At 36.3% G+C, this 24,602-nt stretch overlaps 1 protein-coding gene across 1 annotated transcript in view; it reads right to left on the bottom strand.

The window, feature by feature from the left end:
- The window catches only part of Pbrm1 (polybromo 1), an 86,249-nt gene that overhangs the window by 37,868 nt on the left and 23,779 nt on the right, over window positions 1–24,602 (bottom strand). The window contains exons 12-18 of the mRNA XM_048801016.1: window positions 21,247–21,388; window positions 20,035–20,132; window positions 17,652–17,696; window positions 11,287–11,563; window positions 9,411–9,516; window positions 5,168–5,810; window positions 1,063–1,274 (exon numbers count right to left, since the gene is read on the bottom strand). Of these exons, the coding sequence (XP_048656973.1) occupies window positions 1,063–1,274; window positions 5,168–5,810; window positions 9,411–9,516; window positions 11,287–11,563; window positions 17,652–17,696; window positions 20,035–20,132; window positions 21,247–21,388 (1,523 nt within the window). The remainder of the gene's footprint in view (window positions 1–1,062; window positions 1,275–5,167; window positions 5,811–9,410; window positions 9,517–11,286; window positions 11,564–17,651; window positions 17,697–20,034; window positions 20,133–21,246; window positions 21,389–24,602) is intronic.

Below are 24,602 nucleotides of genomic sequence, written 5' to 3'. Positions count from 1 at the left end.
TTCTTGCATCTCCCTCACACATACATAGTTTTTTAGTTAGTCACAAATGTGTGACAGCTTATCTCAGCTCTTCTGTGGGTTTCAAACTTCTAGGACATTCCTTAATATGGATCATAACCTCAGGCAGCAAAGCTGCAAAGACTCCTTTCATTTCTGTATCATCCATTTTTAGCTGGCAAAGATAAAGATTCTACCTCTACCCTCATTTTATCATCCTGAGTGAGTATATCCTTCTGGAAGCAAAACTGCCCTAAACTAGCAAAATTACTATTCTCAACAATCAGGTTCTTTTCTTTTCTGGATATGCCATCGCTTACTAGAGTTTGCTTCAAATCAATTCGTTTTGTTTTCTTGCCTAAGGGGTGGGGGGTATCTAAGGAGGAGGAGTAATGCTGATAGCTAACTAAACGTTTAGAAAATCTAAATATCTATATGAATGGAAATATTAAAAATGACGAAATTTCTAATCAAACGGCCGAGGCAGGAGAATTACAAGTTTGATGCCAGCTCTGGCAACTTAATGAGACCCTGCCTCAAAATAAAAAATAAAAAGGGATGGGGTGTAGGTGGGGTGTCCCTGGGTGGTTCAATTCTCAGTACCAGAAAAAAAATTATAATTAAAAACTCCTCATTATCAAAATATTTGTTAATTCTGGCAACCAACTCAAAGTAACATTTTAGGTTGATATAATTAAAATAAAACTTTCAACAAAAATACCATCTAGCTGTCTGGCCCAAAGGACTTACCAGGAAAGCCACACTACTGAATGATGTTGAGAATGCATTTGAGTTCCAGCCATACCCCTTGGGTTTTATCTTCCAGTAGTATGAAGAGACATTAGGCTCTCACACTTGTAAACCAACTGCTCCTGGATACACAGGTAACTTTCAATCTGATTAATCTGAATACCCAAACTGATAAAAACATTTTCATCTCATGCTTAATGTGAAATAGTCAATACTAATTCACACAGACAGGACTCTTCTCAACAGCTAATTATGAGGACAGCTAAAATAGAGTATAATATTTCTTCATATTTAATATAACGAAAAGAAACCAACCTCTTTTTTCTTCTTCTCGTTTTAGTTTATCTTCCTCTATTTCTTTTGGTAATTTTTCCTTTTTTTCTTTCTCCACATCATTATGCAAATGCTTTGTGGTATAGCTGAGTGCTGGAGAAAGAAGGATCTCTCCATTTTTGCAGAGTTCATCACGAATTCTAATAAAAAACTGCTGAAGTTCTACTGCATCCTCATATATTTCGGAATCTGTCCTATAACGGCATCAAGAGCATCCATTAACATATAAGCTGTTTCTTTCAAACACCTCACTCGAATGTGAGAGTCTACTAAATGCTTCCTTACTTTGTTCACTATTATAATGGTATATTCTTGAGGTTTGTTAGAACAGAATCTAAGGTGTCACTTTACGGGAAGCCTCATGCTGTTCCCTGTTCAGCTTACATAAAAAGAAAGGCCTCAGCATTTTTCCTTGAAGATACATGGCATATGCATCAATCAGTTGTAGTAGAAGATAGCTGCAAGGATTATACCAAGGCTCCAGACCAAGTCTAACACTTATATTTAATCTCTGAAACATATATTTAATCTCTGGATTAGCTTTTTCATTCCCTTAATTGCGAATAACGTATTATAGAAAGTATTAACAAAAGATTTAGGTTATGTGTCTACTTCTTTTTGGTCCTACATCTTGGCTGCCTAGGCTAGTAGGGTTTGGTATATAAGTGAACCTAAACTGAAAAGCCATGAGGGCATTCTTTAACAGTTATAGGCCTGAGAGTTAGTGTAATTTTAGTTTCTCGGAAACAGTAATTCTGGGGATTCAGGAAAGGCAACATAGTGAAAGATGAAAAAAAAAATCTGTCATATGCAGAATTTTTCTAAGCATCTTTCCTCATTTATAAAGTAAATGGAATGGGCAAAACAAATTTTAGAATTTAGACTAGAAGAAATTATATTATTATCTCTAATTCACTGGGCTCTGAGGAAGGCAGTTACTGTGCCTACTAAGAACATCAAGGACTAAAAAATTATTCACCAAACTAATCATAGATGAATGTCTCGTCAGCAGTCACAGAGATATTCTGGTTGGGGGTGTATGAGAGGTGAAGTAAACACAGTCACCCATCTGCTGACATAAGCCACTAGACTATGAGACTCCATTGAGGTTTCCTGATGCCTCACCCCAACAGCAAAGGGAGTAGTAAACAATTAAAAACATAGTCAAGCTGGGAAAGTATATTTCTGGATAGGTTTTTAGATGATGATATAGAAATGCTAATACCTGTAGAAAAGAAATAAAAACAAAACTTACCAAAGGAAGAAAACCCTAACATGCTATTTTGACATCACACCTGTTTTTTTGACTAGATATATATGTGAAGCTTGTTTTTCTGAAATTAAATTCACTTTATAATAGTTTACGATTTTAAGCGTAAAATTATAAGAGGCCAAGTGTTCAGTAAATGTGCAAGAACAAAAAACTCAAGATGAAAAAAGAACTCTAATTGTCCTCAACGATAAATAATCTTTTAACATAAGGCAGATATTCAGCAAAATGAAAGAATTAAGTGTGTAAGAGGCTTGTGATGTTTCCCTGGGTTCTTCTTATACCTGTAAGGAACTCAGAGCACTTAATCCAGGAATACTGCCAGCAGATTAGAAAAGCCAGGGTCAACTAGCATGAGACAGCACTATGGTATTACTGAATGCGCTAATAGACAAACCACTGTCAAGTCACCTGAGTGAACTTTTCTGTTCTGTCACACCATTCAGATTCTACTACAAATAGACTTCATTGAATTAATGAATGCCTACATTATCTGGGATGACCATCTTTGTTACTAGCTAACACATTTCCACCGATCTTTTTCTTTTTTTGCAACGAGTCTCACTGTGTTGCCTAGGTGGGGCTCAAACTAGCCATCCTGCCTCCTCAGCCCTGCCCCAGTAGCTGGTATTCCAGGTGTGCCATGGCACCTGACTCTATCAATTCTCATTAGGTTATTCTTAATTTTTATTAAGTACTATAAGCAGTCACAATATTATCTTCATTCACAAATATAAAAATGGCATCCCTTAGGTTTTTCCACAAGCTTTGGGTATGACAGAAACTGTATTACCATTTCATATAAATAAGAACCAGGTGTGGTGCTGCATGCCTTTGATCCCAGTTACTCAGAAGACTGAGGTAGGGGGATGGGCAAGTTTGAGGCCAGGCTGGGCAATTTATCAAAACTCTATCTCAAAATAAAAAATAAAAAGGGCTGGGGATGCAGCTCAGAAGATAAGTGCCCCTGGATTCAATCCTCAAGGGGGCAGGAAGTAGGGGATGCACCTTGGGATCTATCTTCTAGTCCTTAAAAACAAAAGCCAATCATGTCAACAACTAGAGAAAGAAAAGAGCTCAATTCCTAGAGATAGAAGTCCACTTAATTCTTAAAACAAACATGTCATCTATACAATTTAAACAGAATTCCTAATAATTTAGGAGAAAAATGCTCTTTAGAAGACTCACAGAACTACTCCCATGATATAAATGAGTTTAGGGAAAAAGGGATGGAGCAGAGTGGTTTTAGACTTAATGACTCCTTAAAATAAACCGAGAGCAGAAATGGAAGTCTATATTCCATGAAAGCAGGGTTTATCTGTTTGGTCCACTAATATACCCAAAACATTTAAACATGTTTATTAACTGGTAATTACTCAACAAAAATTTGTTGAGTTAAAAACGACTTCAGATTTTAAATGTGAATGTCCCCCTTTCATGTCTCTCCCTATTGTCAAAAGAATGAGGACCACTCCTAAACACATCACTCAAGGGCCCCTCCAATCTAGTCCTAACTCCTGTCTCTCAAATGTAACATATTCATTTCCTAACCCTTCTTTACCTTTGTTCAAACCACTCACTGTATCTGAAAATCCACTTCTCTTTTCACTTGAATTCCAGCCATCTTTACACTCCCAGATGCCTTATTCCTTCTTTGGAGAACTTTAGCCCACAGTTCCTTATCCCATCATCTTTTCTAAATCAGTTGTTATATGCTGTCTCAGTCTGGATATTTTTTCCTTAAGCAAAAGTCGTGTCTCATCCATCAGACTTCAAGGTTTTAGAACACAGAGCTCAAGGCTTATCATCCATGGCTCACTCCACTGACTATTCATGACTGGTAACTATCACTAGCAGCCCTCTGCAGTGAGAAACAAGATAAGCCACACCACCTACTAGTGTACAACTCTGGGCAATTTTTCTGCCCATGCCTCTAAATCTTCACATGTGAACTAGGAAGATGATCCCTTACCTAGAAAGACTACTAGAAATTAGAGTTAGAGATTATCTACAGGGAATGCTTTATATGGTGTTTCCCAAAGAGTAGGTGCTCAACAGGAAGAGCGAACGTTACTTTTTTTCTTTTTTAAAGTTCAGAGCAAATGCTGGCTTCACAAATTTCCCAGTTGTAAAGACACTGACTGCTAAAAGCTCTAGCTAAAGGTCTGTAAACTCCAAGAAGACAGAGTTTATATCTTTAACATTTTATATTCTCCCAAGTGCTTTAAAGACTACAGGGAAGATACACTAATTACTGATTGAATTGAACAGCTGCTGGAACAGAAAAAACACAGACTAAAATTGGAATGAAATTTAAAATTGACTGTTTTTCTTACGAGCATTTAATGTCTATAGCAGGCTCTCTAAGAAATCTTCAAGATTAGTTTTTTAAAAAAGCCATTTTTTGGGGTACTTAAATGGTAACCAAATTTATATATGTTTAACCTCAAAACAATAATTTGGTGCTGTTTAATTCTTTGTTAAAAGAAAAATCCTATTACTATTTCTAATTATTATTTCAACTCCTAAGCACTTGTCCTTTAAGAAATGTGTTCTGTGAAAGGCCATATGCTTTTCACAAGATCTTCAATTCTGTCTTCTATCCTCTCATTGACTCTCTAATCTAGATAACTCAGTAGGGTATCCTCTCCTCCTCAAAGAATATACTTACTCTTTTGAAGTTTTGGCTTACTTAGAATTCAGAATAGCATGCTATTAACTATAACCATGTATCTAAGCTGAAATAGTACAGTATTCCTTTATCTGTCTTGCATTAAATACCACACATCTTCAAAAGAAATGGCTTTGAAAACATACCGATTCATCCTTCTTGCCCTTTCCAATACTTCAAACATATGCTCTTGAAATAAATCAAGCCGCCTGTAGCGATTATTTTCAACATTCTTCCTAATAATGTCAAAAGTAAGGGGAGGTTTGTTAGGAAAAGTGGGATCCACACCAGGAATTTCTGCTAAGGAATCACTGTAGCATCGTCCCTCATCATCCTGATGACTCATGACCGACACAAAAAGATTATGGATAAGCTCTTGAATCAGCAAGGTCACATTTGGGACATGAGAATCCTCATCTCCCTCCAGGTCTCTCCGAGTTTCAAGCAGGACTTTATGTAGGACAAGGGCATCTTTATAGATCAAAGACTCAGGCTCATTGTATGTACAGGCATTATTAAACATCATGACGAAGTCCTCAACCATAGAGTCTATATCTTGGTACTTGTTGGCCATCATATGACTTCGAATTTTTTCCATGTCCATGGGCTTTTTAATGGTCAGATAGTAGTCAGGCAACTCAGATCTGGAAGGAAGCCTCAGAAATATGGCACTGAGGCGGCGACCTCTTTTATCAGTATAGTTCTTTACAGCTTCATAGACTTCATTTAGTTTCTGCTGCATTGGAGTCATGTATTTTGATTTTTTAGGAGAAACACCACTCTTTCTACCTGAAGAGAGATAATATAAATACATAAAATAAAAATAAATGCATATTTGTATGGAGTTGTTAGTATAACCCTAAGAAAGAAACTATTCCAAATTACTTATAAAACAACAACAAAAAACCTTGAAGAAAATCTTATCTATATTCAGTAATCATATTTTTAAAAAAATGTTTTATATATATGTATATATTTTGGTTGTAGGTAGACATAATAATACCTTATTTTATTTATTTATATGTGGTGCTGAGGATCGAACCCAGGGCCTCACACATGCTAGGCAAGCGCTCTACTGCTGAGCCACAACCCCAGTCCAATAATCATATTTTTGATGAGAAAATAAAACTGTTGTGTTGAGGTAACTGGGTAAGGTGGAATGAGGCAAATAAGTAGCTATTTAATCTAACTGTGATTTCATCACCTCTAGAATCCCTGAGAACTGAGATTTTCATCACAGGAAAAAGAGATAGATGTTAAAATAGGGAACACATTGATAAAAACTTTATAGCCTGAATCTCAACTGAAGATATCAATTGAGTTTATAATATATTTTATCTTTAAATATCCAAACACTGAAAATCCTACAAACAATAACCAACTTAGTAGCACTAATCTCAAACTATAGTTTTAAAATGCTAATGTCAAAATAGCCCTGACCTTTAAGTAGAAACACAGAAAAGATTAGAATTTGAAAAATGGCTGATTCTCAGTCTGGAACATCTTCAAATCACAGAAGTAAAGAATTTATCAATAACTTCTAGCCATGGTCATGTTAAAAGAACACAGGCACCACCCTGATAGAAGCTAAGCATAAATAAGGGCAATTACAATGGGTTAAAACTCAACATTATGTTTTAACCTAGTAATTCTTAATGATACACACAAACAAAAAACTGGTAAATATTGGAGGATGTTTATAAACTAATGTATTATTTTGAAAACTTGTTTAAAAAAATCAAGCTTTTACCATTTCAAAAACAAACAAAAATCTGTACCAATGGATAGCCAAATATTGGATAAAGCAAGTTTCTCTATGCAAAAGTAGTCCACCTATTAAATGAGCAAGGAAGGATAAAATTAAGCTGAGTATGGTGGTGTACATCTGTAATCCCAGTGACTCAGGATGCTGAGGCAGGAGGATCACAATTCCAGGCCAGTCTCTGCAACTCAGAGGGACCCTGACTCAGGAAGGGATAGGGATGTAGTTCAGTAGTACAGTGCTCCTGGTTTTAATCCCTAGTACCACAAAAACAGAAAAGAAAGTTAAAACTGTCAATATTTTATACCTCTTTAATGAGTTAAAGAAGCAAGCATCAAGATTTGTTAATAGAAAGACTCAACCAGATATCATGTGCCAACTGACACATATCACCTATGAAGTTGGTTTTTGTATCAAAGGGAGAGGACAGGAGAGCCTGAATATGTTCAAGCTCTAATGACTAAAGTATAGAAAATAGAAAGTGATGCAACTAACAAAATACAGACTGTGGGAAACTATAATACAAATCCCATTTCTTTGACAGATAAAAAGGAAAGGTGAAAGTTTATAGATAAAAAGAAATATTAGTCAAATGCAATGTGGGCCTTATTTGGTTTCTACTTCAAATAGACATGATGCAAAAGTAAATGTGGAAAGCCTTTTATAAAGTGTTCTTGTCAAGCTGTAACTAAATAGAATCAGGGCTTTAAAGTTAACCTTTGTTTATAACAAATAGAGGGGGGATAAAGGAAAATGTTAAATGATATCACAGAAACAAAATGATGTGGGACACTGTACAAGGCGACCTGGTTTCTTCAGTGCATGAGAAAAGAAAAGAGGAGACTGTTCTAAACTATGAGGTTAAGGGCATAGCAATCAAACATAGGGGGCTTAGGCAGAATCTTGGTGGTAGAGCACTTGCCTAGCATGTGTGAGGCCCTGGTTTCAAATCCCAGCATTGCAAAACAAAACAAAAACCCCTGAATGATCAAATCTAACACAGTTAACTGAATTAGATGATGATTTGAGGAAACCAACTGTAAAAATACATTTGAGACAATCAGTAAAACTTAAAAATTTGTGAAGTATTAAGTGAAACCAAGAAACTACTGCTAATTTTGTTCGGTGTGATAAAGTCTTCATGATTAAGAAAACTGTCTGCATATTTTAGAGATATGCTGAAGTGTACAGAAGTAAAAACAACACCTGGTTTGATTTGCTTGAAAATAATTCAGGAAAAAAAGACATAAGGGATTGGGGAAATAAGTGTGGTACAATCTTGTTAAATGATGAGTAACAGGTGTATATACAAGGGTTCATTATACTAGTCTTTACATTTGTGTATGTTTAAAATTTTCACAACGGAAAAAGAATTAACACTCTACATTAAAATTCCCTTTCCCTTTGATATGCATACGTCTTTTTTTATATTTAGACATATTACACTATTATTAATCAGGGGCTGGGGTTGTGGCTCAGTAGTAGAGCACTTGCCTAGCACGTGTGAGGCCCTGGGTTCGATTCTCAGTACCGCATATAAATAAAACAAAGGTCTGTTGACAACTAAAATAATATATATACAAAAAAGATCATTAATCAGCCTTCCAACTCAATTTATGAAATCAATTCTAGTTTTTTTGTTTTTATTTTTGTGGTTCTGGGTATCAAACCCAGGGTCCTATACAGGTCAGGCAAATGTACTACCACTGAGCTACATTTTCAGCCAAATTCTAGTTTTAAAACATATTTTGGTCCTACGAAGTAAAATAAGTTTTAAATTTCTGCACATTTTCTGTATGCTTTTACAATTCCAAGAAAAGATGAATGCCTTAACAAAAGAAATCACTGCCCAGCATGGTGGTGCACGCCTATAATTCCAGAGGCCTGGGAGGCAGAGACAGGAGGATTGCCAGCCTCAGCAACTTAGTGAGACCCTGTCTCAAAAAATAAAAAGGGATGGAGATGTAGATTCATGATAAATTGCCCATGGGTTAAATCCCCAGTACCAAAAACAAAAAAATTTAAAAAAGAACCATCACTTAGCAGTAAATAATTCCCAAAGCAATTGGGAAATTCAGTTTGTAGTCATTTCACATAAAAAAAAGGAAAAAAAAAAAAAACAGATTCTTGCTTTCTTCTTTTTCAGTAAACATGGCTCTAAAGAATATCTGATAACATCACTATTATTTGTTTGGTATTTTATTTATTATTTTTAAGTAAGGCAAAAATCTTTTTAATGGCATTAATTACTTTTGCTGTCTCTTCTTTTCCCTTACAACTTTCAAATAAAACCACCAGGCAGAGTGCAGTTAACTGAGAGCTGAGTAGTACATCTCTAATTTCAATTTCTGTCCAGTAGGAACTGCTGGAATTCATTGCTAATTCTAGGAATCACAAACAAACAAAAAACCTGCCACCATATTCTTCCAGGCATTAGAAACAGAAAAAAATATTTATCTTTACTTAAAACATGGTAAAATAAGACTACTTGAGAAGAGGGAAGAAACTTCATGCTGGAGTGCCACTGAGTTAAAATATATTCACCATTTAATTAAATATTATTTCAGAAAACCATCAATTTCCTGTTGAAAGGCTACACTAAATAACAAAGAGTGAGGATGCCTTACTCAGTTTGAGTTTGGGAGATGTGATGTCATCATCATCAGGCAGCGGCCCCAGCTCTTTCCTTTTATCCTTGAGTAACTTCTCCAGGATATGGGCATCATTGTATACCTAGAGTTCAAAAATATATTTATTTTCTAAAAAAAGTTTTATCAAGGTATAATATACAGCTGTAAGGAAATTTTAAAAATATGGTTTAGGACAGGTGGGAGTTAAGGGCCTACACAATAATTTGTATGTTTTTAAGCTTCCTAAGTGATTCTAATGTGTAGACACACATGCTAATGATTGAGAGCCACTGTAGTAGAAACCCTGCAGTGTTTTACAGAAGTTCCAAACACATTTACATGTATGTTTTCTTCAAAAATCTCTTTTCTACTAGATTTTCAAGGTAATGGACTTAGTCCAATGGAAACTAAAGATTAAAAATATTTCATGGGATCTGGGTATGGTGGCACACACTTGTAATCCCAGTTACTTGGGAGGCTGAGGCAGAAGGATCCCAATTTCAAGGCCAGCCTTGGCAATTTATCGAGACCCTGTCTCACAATAAAATAAAAAGGATTGGGAATGTAGCTCAGTTGTATAGAACTCCTGGGTTCAATCCCCAACAGTGCATAACAAAATTTTTTTAAAAAATTAAAAGAACCTGATGTTTGGAGAAAAGTGTCTAAACTATTGTTAAATCCCAAATCTGAATTCAACATCCGGAATCTAATATTTAAAAAAACAAACAAACTTCTGCTTAGAGATTTCTCTTTAAAGACTGAGCTAAGGTTTGTAATATGTACTGAAGAACAACAAGGGTATTTACCTAATGGCCTTGCCCCATAGCTGCCGCCTTCTTTCTCAGGAGAGGCTATGTCCTCCCTTAACTACCCACCAGAGCAGAGCAGCTGAGCAATTAAGTGACCTCTCTTCTTTGGCTACCTCACTAAGGGATAGCTTTTATTCCCATCAGTGATACATGGTATAATAGTCAGTGATATAGTATAAACCCCTACTATAGAAGGAACTACTTCTTTCATCTATCAGTATCCCCAGCACATATTTTATTTTATATTCAAATGTAACAGAAGAAGGAAAAAAATGGTTTGAAAATATTATTTTGTTTCTGGGAGATTTAAAGTGTATAAAAGACATGAAACAGAAAAAATACCAGAGAGGGAAGATTGTGCCTTACCTATACTGATAAAGAACTGAAAATCATGGGCTGCAGATATAGCTTGGTGGTAGAGCACATGCCTAGGTAGCATGCACAGAGACCAGCAACAAAACAAAACACCAAGATGTTTTGTATCCAAATCAATTATTTAGAGGCGCTTTTATGGAAGCATCACACTGACTCTCACATAACTGTGTAATTCCATGGGGTATCTTTACAGAAGTATGGCTGTTGAGGATAGTAATAATAATGATGCACCTAGGGATGAAGTTTGGTAGTGGAGCATGTGCTCAAGGCCCTGGGTTCAATCTCTAGCACCCCCCACTCCCCCCAAAAAATGATGAAAAATTATTCAGATTCAAGCAGTCTTCTAAATGCTCAATATACATTATCTCTTATAAATCCTATAATAACCCTGGTGCAAGTATTATGATCATTCCAAAATTACAGATAAGAAATCGGAGGCCCAGGAGGATAAGTTTCTCACACAGGGACTGGCAAAGCAGGATTCAAATCTAGGATGCCAGCTTACAAAGTATGAAGTTTTAATCTTTGTATTGTACTGTCTCTCATTTTAAACAATTATGAGAAGACAAAGTATTTATTTAGCCACTAAGAATAAACTAGGTTAAGCCTAGAGCTGGTCTCTCAAAATGCATTATTCTACCAGCACCCAAAAGAAAATGTGTCTACTTCAGAACCCCACCTGTTCTCACCTGGGAGCCCTCTTCATTGTAGTGCCTCGCATTCCTGAACATCAGCTTCATGTCTTCTATCATTCCCTCTTCACCTGCATATTTGTCATTGCGGATATTATGCTCAATTATTTTCAAATCCATTGGCTCTAAGATGATTTTATAATAATCAGGATAGTCCTTCTTGGACGGTTTAACCATAAATAGATCACAAAGTCTTCTGCCTGAACCTGGCTCTCGAGCTTCAAGAACAACATTGAATAAGATTTTCATTCGCTGTTTTCTTATGTTCTTTTTACTGTTGAGTGGGAGGTAGAAGAAGGGAAAAATGACAACAGGTTCAGTTTTCTTTATACAAGAGATGAACATGAAATAAAACAAATTAATCTTGTGGGCAGGTGCTTTTTAATGATTACAATTTATTTATTACATATGCCACAAACACAGTAAACATGCTGGAAGCTATAAGCAAATAGAGGAAAAATTTCCAAAACAGTTAAAACATAGTAACCCTGGCTGGATCAACCAATGAACACCAGACAAATCTGTTTAGAATATCTCATGAAATGCAATGTTTGAAAAACAAACAAACAAACTTGACTAACACCAAAATAAATATAATTCTAAAATCAATCAAAATACATTTTAAAAACAAAACAGAGCCGAAGTGAAATAAAGCTAGTTATTTCCTATTATTATTAACAGCTTCACTTCCAAGCACAATAAACAAAAACAAAACAAAAAACTAATAAAGAGAAGTGTTCTTTCTTTCAGGATAACCACTCTGAACAATAGTATATTCTGGTTGCCAGAAAAAAAGAAGACTGTTGCCTGGTTAGTATCTATAGTAGGTTCAAGGCTTTCTTAGATTGATCATGCCAGGGTCAGTCTCCTCTCTTTCTCTGATCAGCACTGCTGTACAATCCCAGCTTAGCTTAAGAAAGAAAGTCTAGACACTGGTTCATCTAAACCCTCTATAGAGTAAATTTTCATCTTTGAGCATGAATTCCCATTTGGTTCTCCAAATTCCCTAAGTGAAGTACAATACTGAGAAATTGATATATGGAACACAAGGGCCCCAGATTCAAAAGGGGTCCAGGATGGCAAATGGTCTCATGTCCTATGGAAAACTGGCTCAGAGAGGCTAAATGACTTGTGCAAGGTGAGGGGCTCAGTAAATTATTAGAAGAGATGATCTTTCACTATCACTTTTGCTCAACGTTCTTGTCTTCAGGACAGTGGTAAAGAACTTCTAGCCAGACTCTAACCAGTAGTTTCCAAGAGAACAGTTGGATAGGTAAAAGCAAGAAATGACTTCTGACTTAGTTCCTATTCAGCAAACACTCCTAAGCTCCTATAACATAGCACTTAGATGTAACTATGTTTTATCTGTTTCCTATCCTGCAAGGGAAAAATAGTTCATTCCTGAAACAAACTATATGGCTGCATGGGCCTCTTAGTCCAGCCCTATAACTTTGTTTTTAATTTGCTTGTTAATGAACAAGCCAAAGATATTTTCTCTCCAAGATATGTTTTTCAAACACAGAAACAGAATTCAAATAAAGAACAAAAGTTAAGAAAATAGATATCCTAAATCAGCCTATTTTCTTAGCATCATGGAGCTTAAGGCAAATAGAAAGTGATCTAAAAAAAGAAAAGAGCCTGTTTCCTAGGGTTGGGATCATTCTCATCACTTGCTTAATCTTTTTTTATATATATATATATATATATATATATATATATATATACCTTTATTTTTATGTGCTGAGGATTGAACCCAACACCCAGCACATGCTAGACATGCACTCTACCGCTGAGCCACAATCTCAGCCCACAACTTGCTTAATCTTAACTCTGATAGTCAGCTTTCCTTTGTGGACCTGGGATCATTCCTGCCAATGTGTCCCACCCCCCATTCTTTTTTCTCTGTGTACAGTGAGTATTTATTAGATAATCTAGAAGATTTTTTATCTGGTGGGTATTATTTCTCCAAAGAGACATCCTGGAGTGATGATATGAGAGGAAGAATTCTCTAATTCTAGGTCTTTGGCATGTGGATATTGGGACAGAATTGGAACAAAGCTTCAATAGGGCACAGTTCCACATCTGGGCACAGATTACAATGCAGATGACTTTAACCTTCAGGAAGTCTTTGAAGAAAAATCTCAGAACTTCAGTTTGATATCACAGAAATTCATATCTAAACCATTCAGATCAGATATGGTTTATTTAGGTTTCACATGTGTGGGTTAATTTTTTGGTACTAGTTATGGAACCCAGAGGCGCTTTACCACTGAGTTCCAGCCCTTTTTATTTTTATTTTTAGTTTGAGACAGGGTTTCACTAAATTGCTGGGGTTGGCTTTGAACTTGCGATCCTTCTACTTCAGTCTCCCAAGCTGCTGGGATTACAGGCATGTGCCCCCATGATTGGCTGTATGGGCTAATTTTAAAAGGAAGACACAAAGGGCTTTGGGCTAAGGCTCAGTGGTAGAGCCCTTGCCTAGCATATTGCAAGACCTGAGTATGATCCCTAGCATCAAAAAACCAAAACTAAAACCAAAACCAAACCAAACCAAACCAAAGACACAAGAACTCAATTTGAAGCCCTGAGCTTAAAAAAATCTCAAATGACCCAGAATGAAAACAGTCCTCATTACCAGAATTCTAGGCAGCCTAACAGTCAAGGCCCTGACCCTTATCTAGGAGGAAATCAGCCCTACTGCCTCAGCACATCACTCCCAATAAACCATTAGAATTTTTCTGTATGAAGCTACAAATACTCTGGTGTGGGACTGAATCTAGGGCAGATTTTTAAAGAGAAGGAAAGTTTTTACTTGAAATTTGCCAGCAAAGTAAAAGAAGGGCAAGTCCATTTTTCCAATGCCAGTAACTCTTGACACCACCAGACAGTTCTGAATGAAATATACCCAGGATGTAAAATCTAGTTGTATATGAGAAATTTTTCTGATAACTATAATTTATTATTTTAGTAGTCATAGTACAAACAGTATCCTTTCTCCATTTGTATCATTTACTCTAGAGAGTGATATCTAATTGTTTCCATCCTCAAAGGCAAACAAAACTTCTGTATTACTAGGGTCTTTATAATCTTCTTTGAACAAATTCAGGTTTTTATTTTCTTTACCTTTTCCCAGATCCTTATATCGAGACTGAGAACCATGGTCCACTAATTTTAATTTGGCTGCCAGAAAAAACTAAGAGATAAACTTCATACTGTTTATAACAGTTGTATTAGCCTGGCTGGCTGATATGTTTGTTTATCTCTTTCTAATAAGGACACTGAACCTTATCATATCCATGAATTCTGAAATCTTCAAATACTTTTTTTTTTTTTTTTAAATTAACCAGAGATTGAATCCAGGGGCACTTAACCACTGAGCAACATCCCCAGCGCGCGCGCGCGCGCGCACACACACACACACACACACACACACACTGCCCTCGCTTTTCAATTTTGCAACAGGGTCTTGCTAAGTTGTGTAGGGCGTCACTAAATTGCTGGACCTAGCTTTGAACTTGTGATCCTCTTGCCTAAGCCTCCTTACAGGTGTGCACCATTGCACTGGCTCTTACTTTTTGAATAAGAAAAACTCTACATTATAAAAAGCTATCATAGTCCACTATTTGATACTTTCTAGCTACTGTTTTCAATGTCACTTGGCTTTTCAGATTCTTCTTAAAACCCCTTTACACATCCTACTTCACTGCCTTCAATTCCTTAACTATGACTGCTTCTCCATTTTGGGAAAAGTACATAAAACTAAATGCCACACCCTGTAACTTGCACAATCATTTTTTAAAAAAAATATATATCAGCATCTTTGAACATAGAAAGTAAAAATTTATCTCAAGGGAATCCAAAACCAAGGCTGTTAATTATTGTGCACTCAAGGAAGGGGCCATATTTAAGTGGATACTAAGTTAGAGATAACAGATACTGTTGTAATATATATACAATTTTAGAATTTTACAGATGGGCAATAAAGAGTCCTATCCTAACAAAACCAGTGTATTATAGCAAATTTCAAATATATGAAAGAAAAGTGTCTTATGAAATTGGTGCGTTTTCTAATTTGTACAAAGATTATGTGCTAGTAGGGGCTCTGTTCTGAATTCCTTATTTTCTAGGATCAACACTATCCTCCTGAACCCAATCCAATCTGAAACATCAGAATCATAACCATTTTTGCTCTTCTCGGCTTATCAACAATTTCCAGAAGACTTCACAGACCTTCTAGATCTGATATTCTTTCAACTGTTCATACATGTTTTAGTCTCAACTCAATCTTTGTAACTGACCACTTTCTCAAATTTCCTTACCATTATTCTTTCTCTGAAGCTATTATTTTTATATGTACTCAATTTATAGTTAAAACAATTATCACTTCTATCATGCTAAATACTATGTACTGTAATTTAAGCCTCAAACTCTGAGATTCAGGTACAATTAATTATTAACTATGTAGAAGTAAAAACTGAAACCTAGAGACCAAATGAATAAGGCCACAAAGTGAATAATCAGAACACTTCAATCAGATAATATGTGGCTTTCATCATGTCCCTCACTTTCCCAAAAGCTGGCTGGCACTAAAAGCCTCATTAATCACATTTAACCAACAGGCTTCAAAGTCTCCTGGCACTTAGCTCCCTGGCTTGAGAGTGTCAGTGGTGCTTGTTAAACTAAGTAAATCAAAGGTTCTTTTTTGCGATATTTGGAATTGAATGCAGGGGTTCATGCATGGTAGGCAAGCAATCTACAATTGAGCTACATCCTCAGACATTTTTGTTTTTGGAGAAAGGGTCTTGCTAAGTTGTCAAGGCTGGCTTTGAACTTTTGCCTCAGCCTCCCAAGTAGCTGGAATGTACCATCATGCCTGGCTACAGGTTAGTTCTTTTATAAAGCATACAGAAATTCATTCTAAAGTAGTCAAGGCTTTAGAACAAAACGTTTCATTCACATTTTCCAATGAGATTTGGAAAAGAACAAAATGAAATCTACCGTGTCCTAATATCAACAGGCACAACTTCCAAAAACAAACCTATATTTACTAAGAACTCACTTCATATAGGCCCAGTTGTAAGTTTTACACATATTAACTCAGCTTTACAACTGAGTCCTCACAGCAATCCTATGTTGGGATTGTCACAACTCCTTTTTCAAGTAAGGAAGTTGAAATGAGGCTTACATTCCAGAGCTAATAAGAACAGCTGGTATTTGAATTTAGGCACTTGGTCTCTAGAGCTTAATTCATAACACCATCCCATGAGGTCCCCTATTTCTACTTCCAATAACTCCTAGAGCTTGGTGCCACATATTATGAATGATACAAAAGAATAGAGCCTCTGGTATTTTCTAAAATTTATCATCTCATAAAAAAAGTTTCTTAGGGAAAATCCTGGGTGGTATATGCATGTGTAGACATGTAAAATGGATTACATATGGCAGTAACATGTAGGCAACTTTAGAATAGTTAGCTTTCAAGGAAAAACAAGGTGGGGAAATAACTTTCCTAAAACTATCTAGGCAATCAGGACATTTTAAAAAGTATACCTACATAGTTGTATGCACTATACATAGTTGTCTGCACTATACAGTTCTTTTACTATGCTGATTCCACTCAGTTGTTTTCAACCTGTCTCCTTCCCTGGCCACTAAGTCCCTGGCAAGTAAAAGAAATGACTAACTGTTCTCCTTTATGATCTGTAACAGCAGGGTCTGGTGTTCTGTAAGCAAATGACACTGAATATCAGATGGCAAACATGAAAACAAAAGCACTACACGATTATCATTAGCAATGTGACATGGCAATTCATAGACTTTAAAATCATAAGTATCATGCAAAGGAATGGAGAGTTTTAAAGAAATAAGACATGGACAGATCAGAGACTGAGAAAATGTATCCATGCTCAAGAAGCATTAGCCCAATGCACAAGTGCCCACATGCACTGACTTCATCTGGATTATCATTGTTAATTTTGTAATTTTGATTCCTCCACCACTCCCAATCACTAAAAAATGTCCCTGAAAGGGAATCAGCACTAGTCAGTCCCTGTTACAAATAATGCCACCTTACGTATTAGCAATTTCTACCTTTTACTGTAGCACAATGGTTGGTGAGGAGGCTTTTTGGCCCTGGCAAAGCCAGCAACAAATTAAGGCTAGTATTGAACATATCTAGGTTAGCCAATTCTCATCTTATTTATTAGACTTCTAGACAGTGTTTCTGTATTTGTAAAATAAACTAGCACCCCAAACACTTTTGTTACATGCTTAAGGCTTCACTTTTCACCTTTAGTACTGACCATGACACAGAAGAATTATACTTTTAAAAATATTTTTACACATAAAAAAGGACTGCACACCTGGATAGCCTCCTGAGACCCAACATCTCACTGTCATGAGTGTTCCTGGGAAAGCAGAAATAAACATTACATGTGTAGAGAAATAAAACAAGCAACATTGGAGGGTCATGCACAAACCAAATATGGTTGAGAAAAAGAGGATTATTCAGTCCAAAGCATAAAAGATCTTAATACTTGGAACATTTTAACATGGAAGACAGAAAATAGATTTTTAGGAAGAGGAATGGGGAGGGGGGGGAAGAATGCACTCCCAGAATAAAGAGAACACACCCATAATCATTTTTTCTCACTCTTTGGTATTAAAAAAGAAAAAAAAAAAAAAAAGGCAAAGATAGAATCATACACAATACTTAGGAGTCAAGTTGCAAAAGTTGGCCCTGAGTTCTCTGGCCAAGCTTTACTCAACCTTCGAGGCTACAGTTTGCCTGACTTCTGGAGAAGTCTATTTCTTATTACCAAAGCCTCTCAACATAACTACATTCTGAAAGACTCATCACTTTATTTCCTTTGTCACAGACCAAAGTATAGGACTTAATTCTCTCAATCTTTTAAGGTACATTCATGCTTTCATCTTAAACCCAAGTTTGTTCTTTCACTGCTTTGGTAGATGAATTATTGTTGTTCTCTTATTTCTGTCTTTCACTTTGTCATACAAAATACTTCCTAGAAAACCTGTTCATATAGAGACTTTTTGTCTGAAATGGAATGGAATCTTTTTTTTTTTTTTTTTTGGTGATGGTACTGAGGATTGAACCCAGGGTGCTTCGCTGCTGAGCTATATCCCCAGCCCTTTTTTTATTTTTTAATTTTAAGACAGGGTCTTGATAAATTGCTGAGGCTAGCCTCAAACTTGCAAAACCTCCTGCCTCAGACTCCCAAGAAGTTGGGATTTTAGGTGTGTTCCACCACACCCTGCCAAGGGAGTTCATAACTGTAATAACATAATGCTTAAGTTTGTATTTTACAGGAGGTTTTAGGACAATAACTTTCATTTCATCTACTTGGGTGTCCCACAAACTACAAGCCACAGAGATGTAATTTTTAAAGACTGGCTTGGGTTTATGCTTCCTTGGAACTCTTCTTCTCTTAACACTCAACTACTTAAGAGCTCTCTTTTCATCCAGTGCTGGCACTAACTGTATCATCACTTTTGCCTCCATTACCTTCTTTTGCCTGAGAAGTTTTTATCTTTGATTGGTGACTGATCTGGAAAACACAGGTGATGCTGAAGTAGAGTTATATAATTACACTCAAAGATGTTCTTGATTTGATGTCTCTGATCTGGTTTCACATTTTTCCTCCGTAGTCCCTGGTATAACAAGGAATTAAGAACTTGGAAGGATGAAATTCATAGGCTAGTGACGGAGGAGACTCACATCTCAGGGCACACCACTCAATTTAGTTACCACGGCATAGCATTGCAAAGTCATTTTCAGAGCTAAAAAAATTTTCCCAAATGTCCTTTAAAAGAGGGAAAGACAGGATAGCTTCTATTTTCTAAACCACTTTTAAAAATCTTCTGATCTTAGCAGATCTTTTAATGTATGTATGGAACTGTGTCTACAGCTACTAATGACTTCTTCATTCAGTTTTGACTCTGTCAAGCCCTGCTATCAGAGTAGCTTATTCCTTGTTTAAGGTACTCTCCCTAGACTCACTGCTGCTGCAAAGACTGTAAGGCAGTAGGGTTTAAAGAAGACTACAGTGTTCCACAATGATCAGGCCACAGAAACTCCATGTGCATGATTCCTTATAGGAGCCCAGTTTCAGAATCTCACAATAAGATCCCCTTCCACAAAACCCATGAGAGGAAGAAAGGGTTAGGGAAGTTGAAAGAAAGATTAAGAAGAAAACCAAAAAAACATCCAAATATCTAGCTTAACATTTTACGAACTATAAGAAGTTATGATGGTATTACACAATCTGACATTCTTAAAATCACAAATAAAGATCAAACTAAAAAGGAAAAATAAAAGGTAAGGAGCAATGACTTACTTCACTGTAGCGGTAGAACTGAATTCTCCTTACCTTTCCTAATTCATATTACATCTTTGTAATTCACTATGTAGAAATTACCTAAATTAGATTTAAGTGGCAATCTTAAAAAGCCATCTTACTATCTTTATCTGGATAGTAAAAATTACATGTTTGCCAAGGTGCATATGTAGGTATCTTTTTTTTCCCCTGTATCATCTAAAAGCAATGTGGTACTTAAAGAAAAATAATAACAACTAATTATCCAATTTATAAATGAATTCCAAAAGATGTTATCAAATATTTCAAACTTATAATCAATATTTCACCACTTAAAAAAATATTTTTTCTGTACTTATCTAAAATAAACAGGAACTGAGATAGTTCCAGCTATGAGAAGATCATATACCTTTTTCTTTTGGCACTACCAGTATCAGAGGTGGCTGAAGAGATCATGCTGTCTCCATCCTCTATGTCATCTCTTCTGGCAAGCTCTTTCTTCTTTGCCTATAACAAAGCAGGTTTCAGGAGTCAGACTTACTCCGTTGAACACATGTATGAATACATGAATGTTAAAGAGCTAGACACGTCAGATTCATTCAGAAAACACCACGTAGCATGCACAAAATTAAAGATTCATTAAATATTTTTAATAACCCAGTTTAACAAAAGCCTGCATGACAGAAAAGTAGGTTAAAAAAATGGATCCAGAGAGTTAAAGAATCAATGTTAGCTACAGCATTTAAGACTACAAAAGGATTTAACTGGTTAAAAGCACTAAGGCAAGTTGTAGGACACCTTGTTTTGGTGGCCAACTCGAAGGTGATCTCTGGCACCCATGACTTCTAAAGAGACAGTGAAGTTAAGAAAAAAGTTGAATCTTTGAAAGGTGAAAAGAGATCTACTTTTCAACACATGCATTTTTAAAGATTTTCTGCCAAAGAGAGATGAAAGTCCAACCACAACAGGCATGGGAAATATACACATACACACACACAGTACTGCGGAACAAACGCCTGACATTCACAACACTAAGAAGTGCAATATTGATTATACAAAATGAAGAGAACCTATGGGTGCTTTAGTTGCTTCCTTGTGTTAAGACTATCTTTCTAAAAAAGATTCTACCAAAAACTGTGAGATAAATTCAGTTTCTTATCTACTATTTTGTCTTAAAACCCCTAGATGGCCAGTGACTTCAGATGCCCCCAAAGGTGTACTTTCAGGGAGGATCTGTTAAAACTTTTGGGACATTATACATTATACACCTTTCAGATGCCTTTTCTTCTAGACTAGTCCCATCTTAACAGAGACAAAGTCTAGAACCAAAAAAAATAAAACCTAAATGACAGAATATCATCTAGGATTAAAGGGTAATTTCCCTACAATCCTAAAATTACTCAGGAGATTCCTCTATTCATGAAGCTTACTCCTTTCTAAATTATTACTTCTCCTCAAAATGGTCCTAACAATTCTAAAATAATAGTTAGCAGTACTGTGGTTGAAATGAATGACTTGATAATGTTGGGGGAAATCATTCATCTCAAAAGAACACACTCAATAAACATAATACTATTTTGATGATACATACAACAAATTTAGCAAAACTAAGAAATCATACCTGCATGACTTGCTGCAATTTTAGAACTCGTTTATAGATGGCTGAATTGGGAACATTATAGCGCTTGGCATTTTCAAACATTAAATTCAGATCACACTCCAAATGATCTAAAGTTTCATATTCTTGGTTCTTTAATTTTGTTCTGTGAAAGACAAATAAATGGCTAGTACGATCCACTTTGAAAATGATGAAACACTTTTTCTTCCTGAAAGTACAATGCAAAAATCCTTACAAGCACTCCACGGTATCTTCACTAGTGATAGTGGTTAGAAGCCTTGCAAGTGACTGTGTTAAGATAAAAAGGAGGGGGCTGGAGATATAGCTCAGTTGGTAGAATGCTTGCCTCACATGCCTAGGGCCTTGGGTTCAATCCCCAGTACCACCACCAAAAAAAAAAAAGATAAAAAAGGAGGCATGCCAGGCCTGGTGGCACATGCCTGAACCCCAGTGACTTGGGAAGCTGAACCAGGAGGATTTCAAGTTTGATGCCAGCTCTGGCAACTTCGTTAGGCCATCTCAAAACAAAAATAAAAGAGCTGGGGATGTAGTTCATTGGCAGAGCATCACTGGGTTCAATCCCTAATGGAAAAACCCTGATCATGGATAACAAGTAACTTTAAGAAGAAATAAAATTAGAGTGATTTTAAACTACCTCAATGAAGAATCATGGAGAACTACCCATTTCTGAAAATAAGAGGACATTTCAACCCGGTATAGTGGTGCATGCCTATAATCCTGCTGCTGAGGAAAAGGATCACAAGCTCTAGGCCAGCCTTAGCAACTCAGTAAGAACCTGCCTCAAAATATAAAATAAAAAAGCTGGGGGTGTAGGAGGTGTAGTTCAGTGGTAGAGTGCCCTGGGTTAAATCCCCAGCATTGGGGTTAGGAAAGAGGCTGAATATTTTAGTTCATGCAAATTAAAATAATAATAATAATAATAATGGCAATGCCATGAAGAAACATCTGGAAAGATATTTACTCAAGGAAGATATAAAAGGATAGCTTAATTGATTTTCCAATGGTAAATGAGAGGTAAATTTGTCAGAATCCATTTATTGCTATCCTCCAATATAATTTATTACAAACTATGATGGCCTAAGCTGAGGTTTTTGCTTATTTTACTTAAAAGTCCTAAGTAAAAAGATAGGTTAGACACTACTGCTATTAATAATACCAGTTCTTTGAAAGGCCTTATGTACTTTGTGCTAAATGAAGAATCACTATTTGCTCTAACTCTATGTGGACAGAATAAACTTTTTTTTCTTTTTTTTAAGGATAAACTCTTAAATCTTGATTGAGGCACCTGCATTTTAGTCATCAAAATCACAAAAATATTATTAAAGAACCAAAATGTGTGAAAACAGTTTCACTGAATGGAGATTCCAAACTTTCTCTTAGAACAGAATTGTCTGTTATGCATATAAAGTTTTACTTAAAATTTAACAAAATACTATTCAGATTCTGTGTAGCACTTAAGGAATACGAATATTAGAAAACATATCTGAAAGGGGGAAAAAAAGCCAAAAACTAAGCATATATTCAGTCCTCACTACCAGATAGCACCAGAGTTTATTAATCTTATTCCTGCCAAATCAAAGGATGCTAAGTGTTCTGAACACCTAAAAGAATCCAAATTTGCAAACAACAACTTAACAGATCTTCAGAGATTTATCAAATTAAAGCTAATCAATTGAGACTTGGAGTGAAGGAAGAGAGAAAATGGAAATAAACATGGGGAAAACAAATCCCAGCACAGTGAAAAGTGGCATGAGGTACCACACTAGCTCCTATTCACTTCTGTGTGTGGGCCTGGGGATCAAAGCCAGGTACATGTTAAGCAAGTACTCTACTTTTGAGCTATCTCTCAGCTCTAGTTTTCCATTCTCAAACTTTTTTTTTTTTGGTACTGAGGATTGAACCCAGGGGTGTTGTACCACTGAGCCACATCCATAGCCCTTTTTAAAAATTTACTTCTATTTTTTTATCTTTATTTATTTGCTTATTTATTTTTATGTGGTGTTGAGGATCGAACCCAGGATCTCACACCCGCGAGGCAAGTGCTCTACCACTTAGCTACAGCCCCAGGCCCCTTTTTTTAATTTTTGAGATAGGGTCTTGCTAAATTGCTTAGGGCCTTTCTAAACTGCTTAGGCGGTCTTGAGCTTGCAATCCTCCTGTCTCAGCCTCAAGAGTAGGTGGGATTATAGGAATGTGCCACTACATCTGGCTATCCATCCATTCTTTATTGCTTTTGGGGACACTCAACTATCTTCCTTCTGCCAATTAATCTTCCTAGGACTATTCTGCACCATATTGTAGACATTAGATGCATGTGGCTACTGAGATTAAATTTAAATACAATTTAAAATCAACTTCCTCAGTGGCACTAGCCTCATTTCAAATGCTCAACAGCCACACATGACTAGTGACTATCATATTGGATAACATAGGCAATAAAACATTTCCATGTTTGCAGAAAGTTCTATTGGATAGCACTGCCCTACACTTCACTGCTGCTCTACGTAGCATACATAGAAGGGAGTCCAGGCACAGCAAGTTTCTTATTAGGCACCATGGGTTCTGTGACCCAAGAAGGGATTAGACATCCTACATATTGACCCTTCAAAATGTTAGTGTACTAACATCTAGGCCCAAATCACTTCCCTATTTCTCACCCACTCCTACTGGAGTGTCCACAAAACTGACATGGCGGGCAGCGTTGGGGCGGGGGGATGTGTGTGCTGAAATAGTGACTTAACAAAGCAAAGTTTACACCAGAAAATTCCAACTTGGAAGAAGGCTATTTTCCATTGCCCATTCATGTTGGTGCTGAGTACCTACAAAATGTGCTGCAACTTCTCAGGGATCACTACAGACACAGTGGCAACAGCAGTAGCAGTGTCTAAACCTCCTATGGAAGCCCTCTGTTCTCTCTCACTTTTTGTGAACCAGGGATTCAACCCAAGGCCCCTTAACCACCGAGCCACATCCCCAACCCTTTTTATTTTTTATCTTGAGACAGGGTCTCATTAAATTGCTTAAGGCCTCACACTAAGTTGCTAAGGCTGGCTTTGAACTTACGATCCTCCTGCCTCAGCATCTCAAGCTGGGATTACAGGCATGTACCACTGAGCCTGGCCCTCTGCCTATTTTTTAAATTGGGATTTTTTTATTTTTTAACTGTTGTTATGATTTCTTACCATTGTTAATGATACTATAGTGGTTTAAGTATTCTGTCTGGCTGAATTGCCAAATGATCATTTTCTAACTGTATGCATGAGTTCAAGATCTGCCTGGGTAACAGAGTAAAATCCCATCTCAAAAAAAAAAAAAAAAAAAAAAAAAAAAAAAAAAAA

The sequence above is a fragment of the Marmota marmota genome, unplaced genomic scaffold (assembly GCF_001458135.2).
Source record: "Marmota marmota marmota unplaced genomic scaffold, marMar, whole genome shotgun sequence".
NCBI classification, from domain to species: domain Eukaryota; kingdom Metazoa; phylum Chordata; class Mammalia; order Rodentia; family Sciuridae; genus Marmota; species Marmota marmota.
Note: the sequence above shows the minus strand (reverse complement) of the source record. Positions and strands in the feature narration are given on the sequence as shown.